This window comes from Peromyscus californicus, unplaced genomic scaffold (genome assembly GCF_007827085.1).
Source record: "Peromyscus californicus insignis strain IS unplaced genomic scaffold, ASM782708v3 Scaffold_6__1_contigs__length_162567912, whole genome shotgun sequence".
Classification (NCBI taxonomy): Eukaryota; Metazoa; Chordata; class Mammalia; order Rodentia; family Cricetidae; genus Peromyscus; species Peromyscus californicus.
Window position 1 is genome coordinate 141,756,539 of NW_026294584.1, and position 12,590 is coordinate 141,769,128.

The 12,590-nt window shown below is 49.7% G+C and overlaps 1 protein-coding gene across 2 annotated transcripts in view; it reads right to left on the bottom strand.

Annotated features, from left to right (window-relative positions):
• Positions 1 to 12,590, bottom strand: part of Prmt8 (protein arginine methyltransferase 8) — a 95,688-nt gene that overhangs the window by 52,286 nt on the left and 30,812 nt on the right. For both annotated transcript variants that reach the window (XM_052721841.1, XM_052721840.1), the window contains exon 2: positions 165 to 350. In XM_052721841.1, the coding sequence (XP_052577801.1) occupies positions 165 to 350 (186 nt within the window). The remainder of the gene's footprint in view (positions 1 to 164; positions 351 to 12,590) is intronic.

Sequence of the window (12,590 nt, forward strand, 5' to 3'; positions counted from 1 at the left end):
CCAAAGGGAACCACAGGATGGAGAGAGGGTCAGGGTTCAGGGGCACCAGAGGGGCTCATTTTGAGGTGGTAGAGAGTTGGACATACATGTTTTGCCACCTTTGAAAACAAGAATAAAATGAAAACACCTGTCCCACCCACTGGTCCCCAACCTGAATGTGTTACCTCGTGGATCCCAAAGTGAGCATAGGAGTCAAAATAGTAATCCCTTGATGTCATCTCCTCGGGATTCAGCAGCTTGGACATCTTGCCCCGTCCTGGGCAGCTGGGCTGTGTGGACACGTGGTGGACACATTGCACAGGCTTGGCTGGGATGACAGGCTGAGGGGGCTGAGGGGGGGCACTGCTCACCTAAAGGGAGAGAAGGGACTCAAGTTAGCCCTGCCCCAAACATTTCAGATCTTCTCCCCTTCCTCCTCCCTCCTCCTCCTGTAGCCCAGCACTAATTGCCAATGACTTCTTGACCATAGGATTGACAGCAGCTACTGATGCGCCAGACCCAAATTGACCTCAGTTCCAGATCTTACAAACTAGGTGGTCTAAACTGATCTGAGCCTCAGTTTCCATATCTGTCAAATAGGGAAACAATATTTTCCTTTAGTGGGACCAGGAGGAAATACTCAACAAAGGGAAGGATGTGTGGGAAAATGGGAAGCAAAGAACTGGCTCTTGAGCAGCCTTGGTTTTGATATGGCTTATCTGTGAAGGGCTCACATATTTAAGGCTGGCTCTGCATTGTAGTGAGGTGGGAGGCAGAGGAGTCTTTAAGAGGCAGAGTGGCCATGTCATTGGGGACATGCCAGTGAAAGTAATTAACCTCATTGTCTCATGGGGATTTGATTAGTTCTCAAGAGAGGATCTTTGAAGAGCAAGACTCTCCCCTCTCTCTCTCTCTCTCTCTCTCTCTCTCTCTCTCTCTTCTCTTCTCTTCTCTTCTCTTCTCTTTCTCAGCAGAAAATAACACCATGCCCCTGAACCTTCAGAACTGTAAGCTAAAGAATTTTTTTCCTTTATAAATTACCCAGCCTTGGGTATGTTGTTACAGTAGTGGAGAGATGACGACTACATCAATTACATAATGTCAGGCAAAGTTTTTAACCACTGTACTCTGTGCCTTAGTTACCCACTTCTAACATGAAAATAAAATATCTGTACTTCTTAAGATTGCACTGAAAATTAGTCAAATTAGTATTTTTTTAAAGTGCCTAGAAAAAGACTGGGCATGTAGTAAGTGTTCATTAAACCAAATCAAATATCACAGGCGGAGATGGGGCCTAGGAAACGAAGCCTATGCACTTCTCTCACGTACCATCTCACACTAAGCTACAATCAGACTTGCCACCCTCAAATATGGGTCTCAGTTGTTGTACTATGTCAGGGCTGATGTCTCAGGTTCTGCCCCTAGGTTCTGATTCTCACTTTGCCTTGAACTTCAGCACCACAAGTCCCTGTACTGACTGACCTCTTCCCTGAGCTCTGCCGACTACTGTGTCTCTGGGTCTCCGTCCTTCCAGCCCAGCTCTGTGTCACCATCGCAGCTGCTTGGCTTTCATCCCTCAGGCTAAGGGAAGGGGGGTGCGGAGGTCAGAAGTCACCCAAATGAAGCGTCGCAATGCCGGAGGACTTCCTGTCTCTGAAATGGGTACACCAAAATGCCAGGCACAGAAAAGGCCTCAAAGAAAGACACACGTCTTTAAAAATACCAAGACCAATAGCCAAGTGGGTTTCTCCAAGGGCTGGTCTTCTTCAGCTGGGAATCAGGGCTCCAGGATTCTGTCCTGACTCCTGGCTGTGTGACCTTGGGATTTTTGTATACCACCACTACATCTCTGTTCCCTCCTCAATAAATACAGGGCCTAATGAAACCTCCCACGGAGCTCTTGAGATAGCTCAGTGCATGAAGGGCTGTTAGGGAAGTGAGAGTCCAATCCCCAGCACCCATGTAAAATTCAGGCATAATCCTAACACTGGGGAGGTGGAGACAGTGGACCCCTGGGCCTTCTGGCCAGACAGTGTAGGCTAATGGGTGAACACCAGCACCCAGTGAGAAACCCTACCTCAAAAAAACAAAGTAGATGATTCCTGAGGAATAACACAAGGTTGACCTCTGGGCTCCAAACATACATACGTGCACACATACGTACATAAACTGCACAAACACACACACAGAAAGAAAGAGAGAACCTTTCTGCAAGAATAGTCAAGGCACTAAGGTCAGTTTCCTTAGCGCTAGACGTCAGCATGGTGTATATATAATAAGGGCTTCATTATTGTTCCTAGTATCATTACTACCATCTGGATCTTATAGATAATATATATAAAAATATCCTTGTCCTGTCTTGATTTGCTCCTCCATGAACTGGGTCAACTCAGACTTACAGTCAAGGGAAAAGGTAACCCCTGGGACAGAGCAGATGGAAATGCCATCCCTCCCTCCTACCTCAGGCACAGCCCCAAGATCACCCTGGGTCTGAGACTAGACAGGAACGAGCAGCACGGGGCAAGAGGTGATGCCCTGTTCTCATGGTGCATCCAGACTGCCGCCTCTAGGAAACAGCAAAGACTTCCCAGTTTAGCAACGCAGGCCTTTGGGTCGAAGAGAGGCCAGGCTGGCTGGCAAATGGGGCTGCCTCATCATAATGCTGCAGGTGTACCCACCCTCTGCTTGGGATGTTGGTCACGGTCTCTGGGAGGCTAAAAATAGACTGTGTCAATTGCACACTCCCGTGCAGGCTGCAGAGTCACCTCCAGAGCTGAAGACAGCTGTGCACACAGTTGACCCCAGTATTGATTCCATTTAAATACATTAAGGCGAGAAAAACTCTTAGCTGGTGCAGGCACTTGCGTGTCAAGGTCATGGGGCTCCCAGGACCCTTCAGCTGTCATTCAACTCTCAGTCCAAGGATTTGTTTTCCTTAGAACTCTCTGGCTTTTTATCCTCCACAGTCAACTTGTGAGGTAACTTCCACATGTCACACATTGCATGAGGCAAAGGGATGAATGATTTGACCAAGGACAAGAGAAGAGCATTGAATAAATAGGCACAGGTCATGAGGACAAAGGAGTGATCATGGCTGATGCTTTGTCCCAAAGGCCACTCATCAGCCCAGCTCAGTCTTCTGCAAAGTAGACTTGGACTCTGCCCCTAGACTGACTGACAGGCGTGCTCTTCTCACAGTGGCCTTGAATTCACAAGCATTGAGCTGCAGGAGAATTGCTTTGAATTCTAGAGACGACTGCTGAACACCTGCTGCCACGAGGCACTGTGTGGAAGAAATAGTCCTGGGGGGGAGGGGCCCCCCAGAGACTCTGCTTTCTAGACCTTTTGCAACCTCACCAGAAACTGCAATAAAGCACACTCCACAAAAGAGGTTCGAACACAAAGAGGTGAATTCCCTTCAGCTGGGAGTCAAGAAATCCTAGCGGAGCTGGCCATGCCATGAGCAGGGAGCTTTGTCAACGGGTTTTGAAAGGTACGGCTGACAAGAAGGGATTCTGGAAGGAAGGGGTGGTTGGAGCAGAAAGGATAGGGGGCGGGAAGGTGGTGAACTTGATGGGGGAGAACATGCTGAGATAGCAGAAGATTCGGCTGAGAGAAGGTCATGGTCGGGCTAAGAGGATGGAATTAAATACAGCAGCCAATAGAGAGCCGTCATGCCCTGTGTGTACAGGGCCCCCAGGTTTGCACACCGACTTGTGGAATCAAATGTGAGCACAGAGTAGAGGAGGGGGCAAGGAGAAAAGGGTGTCCATGGAGGAATTTAAGAGACTGTTTTCAAAGTCCAGTCATGAAATGATGAGTATCTGAGCCCCTGGGGTGTCAGAGGGGCTGCCTGCCAGCGGAGCACAGAAATAGAACCTATAGGGCTGGCAACTGGTGGAACATGAGGAAAGAGGGAGAAGCTGGAATCCGAGATGCCGTCCACATTTCAAGCCTGGATGAGTAGGAAAATAGTGGTGACATTAACAGAAATAAGCGAGTCAGCGGGAAGAGCAGGCTGGGGTGGGGGAAATAATGAATCTCAATTTGGATATGCGGAGTTTGAAATGCCATCAAGCCATGTAAGAAAAGATGTCAAGCAAGCGGGTATGGAGGCAGTTCTAGTCAATAAACACCTTCAACAAGACTGAAAGGCACACCCTAACATTTGTGGCGAGGAGAGGTTAATGTGCGCTCACGGAGCGAGCGCTGACAAACCAACAACTTTACACCCCAGCTTAATGGGGATGAAGAAGCTTCATCTGTTCATGTGCAAATAAAGACCAATGGCAAATTAACACACAGCGTAAACGTTTGGCTCCACTGGAGCTCAGATAAATTTAAAATAGAACACAACCTTATCTCATCCCTCAAAACGATCAATCTCATCCCTCAAAACGATCAATCTCTGCACTTGCAAGATTAGAAGGGGCAGGGGAAGGGAGGAGGGGGAGGAAGGGGAGGAGGAGAGGAATACTTTTGTATGTACGTGTCTTGTGGAAATGTAATTAAGTCGAGACTTTTTAGAAAGCAGCTTGGTAAAAATTCATTAAGCGCATCAAAAAGCTCAAATCCTTTAACCCACAATTGCTTTCTTTAAATTTAACACCAGGAGAGAGCCATTTATCGTCCTAAGTATGTAGCTCTCTCAATTTCATGATGACCAAGAGTCAATCTAGATGCTTCACAAAACAAAAGTGATTCTAATCTGTAGTGAGCACCTTGCCATAGAAAGCTATGCAGCCCTTAAAAATGTAGGGAAAGTGTTTAAGAACACAAACACGAGCCCAATAAGCTGCTGGCTGAGGAGGATGCGCAGGAGAATACACTGCAGTTATGTCTTAATTAAAACCTGTTTGTGCTGGTGCATAAGGAGAGGAGACCCAGGGAAGGCACCGGAATGGTCAGCGATTGTCACTGGGTATTAGGTCATGAATAATTAATTCTTTCTGGCGCCACTCTTGCAAATAGCGAAAGCTAATATTGCAAAAGAGTATGAAATATAATTCCAGACCCCTGGAGGGAAACTGAGGCCGGGACTGTGCCTTGAGAGCCATCGGAAGGATGGGGTGGAGTAAGAGCTTGCATAGGAGAGACCCCAGTGGAAAAATGGTGGGTACGCCTAGGAGAAAAGCCACAGTCACCACCCTTTGAGGACCTGGGTAAGCTTGGGGGACTTAGGGGTTGACAAGGGAACAGGGATACGGTGGAGAAGAAAGATGTGTCTTCAGACTGCCCTTCTGGGGACATGTGACCCAGGCTTTGACTTCAAGGAGGGGACTCTAAGGCAAAGCTTTCCTTCCTGCAGCCTGGCCAGGGCCTTCATCTACCCAGAATGACAAGGAGCTCAGAGGGCATCCTAGAGTCATCCCCCCAAACTCAAGGAGCCCCTATACATGCAGTTGTCACCAATATGGACCCTATTTAAATACAGTTAAAGGAGAGACCACTCCTAATTTGTTCAAGCACCGTACCTAGTCAAGGTCCTCTGTTTCATGGGGCTCCCTGAGTCTCTTCCCAACAGCCAAGTATCTGTCATACGCCACCAGTGCACTCATGAGACAAAGGGATGCATGAGTCAAGGGAGGCAAAGGAGACTAAGAGGTGACATTAGCCCTGGTTCCAAAAACTGCCAGCCTCCTGCCGAGGAGACCTGCATTCTGCCTGTGATTCCAGAGGTGTGCCCTCTCCCGAAAGCTGAGGGTGAGAGGCAGTATCCAGTGTCACTTCGCCTTCCATGGCTACCTGATGAGCTACAGGGCACTGTAAATGCACTAGGAAAGAAATGTGAGACAGGGGTCCATGGAGGAACGCAGCAACCACCCTAGGAAGATGGTTCAGCCACAACTGAAGTCTCACTCTGGGAACTCAGCTGCCTGCCCACGTGGCCTCTGGAGACACTCAAGGAAAACAGGCCATCAGTCCTGGTAGTCACTTCTGTAAGGTCAGAAGGCCTGACTCTTCCCTAGGAAGGAGGTTCAAAGAGGCAAATCTTCCAACTGAAAAGTCAGGAAGAGGGTTTGAGGGTATACTGGGTGTGGAGCTCAACTAACCCGCAGCTGCAGCACCTGAGTCCCCCATAGCTGTGGCCATTAAGCTCCAGTGTGCCTCCCTACCCAAACCCCTTCCCTCTATGGATAGCCTTCCACCACCGTGTTCCAGTAGGGCCGGAACCCAATCCACCCTCCAGTTCTGACCCTGCCTGCCCTGAATGGCTGTCCTGCTCAGAGAAAGTGCTTCTGCCCAGTGGCCCTCATCTGGTCCTGCCCATACCTGGGGCCCCAGGGCATGTGAAGGCCCAGCAATATTTATCTCAGCCTCCTCCAAGATTCTCAGGGTGCTGCTATTTCCTGTGAGTCTCTCCACACAGCTTATGATCCCATTGTGCTTAAAATCATGCCCACTGTCTGCCAAGGTCAAGAAGAAGAAGAAGAAGGCTTCTGGAGAAGAGACCCTGAACTGGTCCTTCAAGGAAGGAAGGGTAGGACTTCCCCAGGTGGGATGGGATAGGGACATTTCAACCTAACCCCATCTCTACCTAGAAAGAGTGTGGGGCAGGGAGATAGTAGGTGATTTGGGGAAGGTGGTTAGTTCTGATTGAAGGCCCCTTCTGCTAAGCACTTTGCAAACATTGCTCAGTGAAGGTGTAACAACTTGACAAGGTGCTGCAATACACAGACAAAACAGAAAAAAACCCAAAGCTCTCAAACTCCAGAGTTACCGGCAAAAGTCCAGAGCTGGCAAGTCACAGAGCCAGGCATTAAACGAGTATCTGTAACAACACCAGGGCCCATGCCATCCGCGTTGACACCATAGCAAGCTTGGTTCAGCCCAGCCATGCCGAATCCAGCTGCTGCCTCAGCAGGCCAAGGCAGGCTAGCTCAGCAGGGAGGCCCGACACTCAGATCAAAACAGGCAGTGACCAGCTCAGGAGCGTGCTTCAGAGGAGCCAGGCCGCCACTTCTCTTGAGGTTTCAGGATTTAAAGAGAATCCGCAGCAGATTTCAGGTTATAGACAGAGAAACTAAAGCCCACACGAGGACAGGGATCTTTCTAGAGTGGCCTGGAACTGAAGCCGTGAAGAGCAGGGAAGGCGTGGAGACAGGACAAAGGGCAGCATTAGTAGGTGGGCACAGGAAGAGGAAGGTAGGACAGAGAACTGCCGGTCTTTTCTGCATCCGGCCGTCAAAGCCGACCTGAGCCCTTTGGTCTGTAAATGACTCCTCCTGGCACCAGACCAAGACTTAAAACAATCCCAGAAGACAGATGCCCACTACAGGAGCTGGGTCCTGCTCTATTCTCCAAATGCCAAGAAAGCTTCTAACATCACATTCCTATACGTCCTGGGGTTGTCACCGAAGGAAGGCAGTAGAGTGTGGAAGACAAGACCCCACAGGAGAGCGGGGTGCCCTGGCCTCATTCCTGTCTTCTCTCCCAGTTGCCTTTGTCTCACCCACCTTGCCCATCCTCTCACCTGGCCCTGCCACCAGAATCACTCATAGACACCCTCTGCACCCTTCGCCATTCCATACACACTTCCAAGGCTGTGATCTAAGCTGTAGCTGTGTTGTTGACAATGGCATAAGCAGTTAGCTGTGCTAGCAACACCTGTGGGTACCAGAGTTCCACACAACGGGCTTTTGGACCACTCCAACTTCCTAAAGAGGAAGCTTTCAAGTCTGTGTTCAGCCCCAGGTGGCCAGAGTGCATCCTCACATCTGCTCTCCTGCATGCATGTTTTCTGACAGCTGGGCCGCAGGATGAATTCCTGGATGCCGGTAGAGAAGCCTTGTGGTCTGTGAGTCTGGAGGGAAGCAGCGTTTCAGTAGGTGGGTCTCACTCACTGCCAGAACCAGGGGCAGTGGCGAGGGTGGCGATGTCTAGGCACCACAAGCCCTGAATGTTATTGTCGTTGCTCAAGATCGTCCACCAGCCGCCTCCCTTGTGCTCCCACTAAATGGGATGCCTAGGCACAGCCACCCCCAGATGCTCTTCCTTAGCCCTGAAGGTAGGAGCACGGCCCTCTCCTGCTGCCTGCCACCCTTCTTCATGTGCTGTTTTGTGACCATGGAGTCACATGCCTTCCTAGCTACCTTCCCAGAAGCCCTTCTCTCACATCTGGTCACACCACACTCAGTTCATCGCACTGAACAAGGTAGTATCAGGAGGAGACAGGGGACAAAGGACAGTGGTCCACAGAGTATAGGTCCCGTGCCACCAGCATCGGCCTCCACAACACCAGATACTAGTGCCCCAGAATCTACAGTGGGACCCAGTGGTCTATGCTCAGAATGTTCCCAGGGAATTCTGATGTCTGTCCAGTTTAAGAGCTGCTGGTCCCTATGGGCACCTCCACACCCAGCATGTCATGGAAGAGCAACTCTCAGGGGAAAAAAAAAATCCGTGGTCCAGTATAACTGGGCATGTGAGCTCAGAAGAGTTCTCTGTGGTGCTTTTAAGGCTTTGATTTGCTAAAAATGAACTGTCAATCTCTGAGAAAGATGGTAGGATGCCCGCCCATTGGCCCTGAATTCCTGTCTGGGTTGCTCTTTCCCAAGAGGCAAGGTAGCATGATTCTGAGGGAGTTAACCTGGGCTGTCATTTAGATTAGTTTCTAGTTGCCAGCACTGTGGACCCTCACAGGCAGGTCTGAAGTTCTGATGCCCAGAAGCAGAACTCATGAAGGGAACACCACAATTGTCAATCACATCAAGCTCCCAGAGGATGATGCTCATGAATGTAGAGTACGGCTACATGCCTTCCTCAGCCCCTCTGGGCCCCTGAACTCTTACATGGCCCTCAACATGGAAACTAGACACACTACCTGGGTGCTACTGGCATTAACAAAAGGCCAGGGCAGCCCCAGACCCTGGGAGAGCCCCAGACAACTGAAGGTTCTAGAAGGCACATTAGCTCTGCAGGAGGTGACTGGAGATTGGGCAGATTCCATCACACTTGGGCTCTGTGGCCTGGACTGATCCCTGACTGACTCACAGTCACTACTAGAACCCCTTGTGGTGTATCTGGAAGGCAGTCGGTGCTGTGCACTGTGTCCCAACGCTTCCTGTCAGCCCCTGGCTGTCTCTGTGTGGTACAACAGCAACGCCTGCCTCAGATCAAAACCACACTGCTCCCACACAGCACTCCCTCTGTCTCCTGGATCAGTAACCACCGAGAAAGCATCGTCTGGATTTGTTGGGCCTGACCTATTTTTTAAATAAACTGGGGCTGTTTTCCATTCTTAGTCACTTTTCTCCCAAGCCTCCACATATTAAATTCTCTTCTTATATCCTCAGATATTTGGGCTGCAAACGATGTCAGGTTAATTGGATGCTTGGCTCCTGGCTCTTCCTCTTCAATGGGCTTATAAAGTAGACTTCCCCAGGCTAGCATCTCCTCCTACTCCGTCTCCCCTCCCTAAGGCAACAGGATCCCCCCCCCCCTCTCTCTCTCTCTCTCTCTCTCTCTCTCTCTCTCCCTCCCTCCCTTCCTATGACTGGAAGGAACTTGCTGATCACCTGGCTTCCCCTCTGCCACTGTGGGCAGATGCACACTTACCGTCCCTATGGGCAGATGCACACTTACCGTCCCTATGGGCAGATGCACACTTACCGTCCCTATGGGCAGATGCACACTTACCGTCCCTATGGGCAGATGCACACTTACAGTCCCTGTGGGCAGATGCACACTTACCGTCCCTGTGGGCAGATGCACACTTACCGTCCACTATGGGCAGATGCACACTTACCGTCCACTGTGGGCAGATGCACACTTACCGTCCCTATGGGCAGATGCACACTTACCGTCCCTATGGGCAGATGCACACTTACAGTCCCCTCTCACCCTTCTCCCTGCTGCCCCTTCTCCTCCAGACTTCAGTCACATCATCCCTGTGGGGTCTATGCTGGCTCCTGACCCTGGTCCTCTCAAGCTGGGGGCATCAGCAAAGGGGTCTACCCTGTCTGTGTCTGATTTCTACTTGTACAAACACCTGTGGGTCCTGCTCTTGAGGCTCTCCTTTCTTTTATGTCACCACACCAAAGCTGTTTCTCAGTCCTACCCCCCCTTCCCCTTCTTCACAATGACAATGTAGTCTGTCTCTTCTCTGGGGCCACCAGGGTGACTAAAAGACTCTGCATGTGCCAGCAGTTAGAGGAAATTCTCAAGTATGACGTGGGTACCATTAGATGGCCAGTTCTGGCCACCTGATCCCACGCCATGATGCTATTTTGGGATGTTCCCTGGGCCCTTCAGCAGCGCTGGGCACAAAGTCTCTGGCTGCCCTTTGGGTGCTGTGTGACAAGTGTTTAACCCACACCCCTACATGGCCTGTTTCCCCAGCCTTTGCTCCATTCCCCATCCCACTTCTCACCATTCCCTGAACTCCTTGAGTTCGGGGGGACTGATCTCTGCAGGAAGGGGCCACCACTGGAAATCCTCAGGCACCTGAGTTTCAGCTGCTTCCGTTCTGAAACCCCAAGGCACCTGCTGGTCTAAAGCTAGTAGCCATGACTGTGGGGGTCACTTCTCCAAGAAGGAACCCCTGCAGACTGTACAGAAGGATTATTCCACAGCAGAACCGATTTCATCCGTCTCTGGTTCCCTCGGCACGCTGGACACAATGCCGTGTTGAAGGCACCGCCCTGACATTTCAGTGGGTCAGCATGGTCCTTCATCAATGAGACCTCCACCCCCATCCCTTCTGCTAGCTGAGATCCATGAGCTCTGCCTGGTCCAAGGAGAGTGGAGGCAGCTCCCCTCCCTCCTGAGACCAGACAACAGACACTCCCTTGAGCAGGTAGCAGGGTGGCTGAAAGAAAGTTGAGCATCATCAAAGGGGAGACTGTTGATGTTCTCGGTCTCTTCGGAGGGTTCACAGCACTCAGGTAGTCCTACCAGAGTGCCTTATCACAGGGAAGTTTCACGGGAAGAAAATATCTCAGACATACAGCTAGCTTTGGCTAAGACGAGTAACTCCAGCCTTGTAGACAAGTGACTTCGAGTACATCTGTTAGGCATTTTTCCAACCATCTTTTTACACTCTGGTAGCACACTCACTGCCGACTCATCCCAAGAGCTGGTTCCTCACACCGTTTAGGCTCTATCATTTGGGCATTACACTGATAGCTCGGATTTCATTTTCTTTGGGTTTGGGGCTTTTGTTTTGATTTTTGGTTTCTATTTTGAGACAAGATCTGACTATGTAACCCTGACTGGCCTGGAACTCCTTATGTATATCAAGTTACCCTTAAACTCACAGAGATCTGCCTCCTGAGTGCTGGGATTAAAGGTACACCATGGTACCTGGCCAATTAATTTTTACCACATTTTAGTGTGTGTGTGTGTGTGTGTGTGTGTGTGTGTAAATGTGTGTGTGTGTGTGTGTGCATGTCTATATGTCTATGTGTCTGTATTTATGTGTGTGTGTGTGTGTGTGTGTGTGTGTGTGTGTGTGTCTGTGTGTGTCTGTGTCTGTGTTTGTTTCGGGAAGGGAGTGTGCTTGCTATGATGCACCTGCAGAGGTCTCAGAAGATAACTTGTGGGAGCTGGTTCTATTCTTCCACTATATGGGTCCTGGTGATCAAACTCAGGTCATAAGACTTGGCAGCAATTGCAGAACCATTTTTCTGGCCCTCAGTGATTTCTTCAAAAGAACTACAGGTCATGTGATAATACAGAAAGAAGTTGCAAGTGGCTGGCCCAGCTCACAGCCACACACACTTAGACTGTCACCTGGTTTCATGGATTCCGTCAGACATTTTTCACCTCATCATAACAAGCTTATTTGCCCCAAATAAATATATTTCCACCTGGACTCTTAGCAGAAGCAATTGGCTTCTTTCATCAAAGAATCTGATAAGACTATTTCTTGACAATGCTGGCACAAAGCTAGAGAATAATAAAGTCTGTTGTCGGGTAATTGCCAACACAAACTAGATTTTTTGGAAAAAAAAAAAGCATTCCCAGGCAATTCCAATAACTATTTTAAAAGCCAAATGAAACATAAGAAACAAAAGGTTTAAACCAAGTGTGGTGGCACACGCCTTTAATCCCAGCACTCAGGAAGCAGAGGCAGTCAGTCTGATCTATAGGAAGTTCCAGGCTGGCCAGGGATACAGAGTGAGACCCTGTCTCAGAAAGACAATTAACAGTTCTCATGATCCTGAACACCAGACAATGGAAAAGATGACATCTGAGAAAGGAGCTGTCCCAGCATGTGGCCTGGAGGAGGTATCCAGGCACAACAGACAGAGTTCACACTAGGCAGAGCTGATGGACTTCTGTTGCTGAGAGAGATGGAGGTGAGGACCTGATGCCAGCCAGACAGGACTTCCCAAGGCAAAGTCCCAGGGAAGAACAGTCTCCAGGGCATGTGCAGTTCTGCTGAGTGTTCCCATGGATTCTGCCAAGGCTGACCACACGAAGAATGTGAAAAAACCACATAAAACCAGGAGAAGAAGCCCCACAGGGACAGGGTGCCTAATCTGCAGTGCTCGCAGGGCCTGGAGAGCTTCTTGTCCCTCCTAGCCAATTTGGAAAGCTCATAATTCATGAATATTCAAAATGTTTCATTGCTAAACGCTCCCCAATACAAAATACCTAAAAGTATC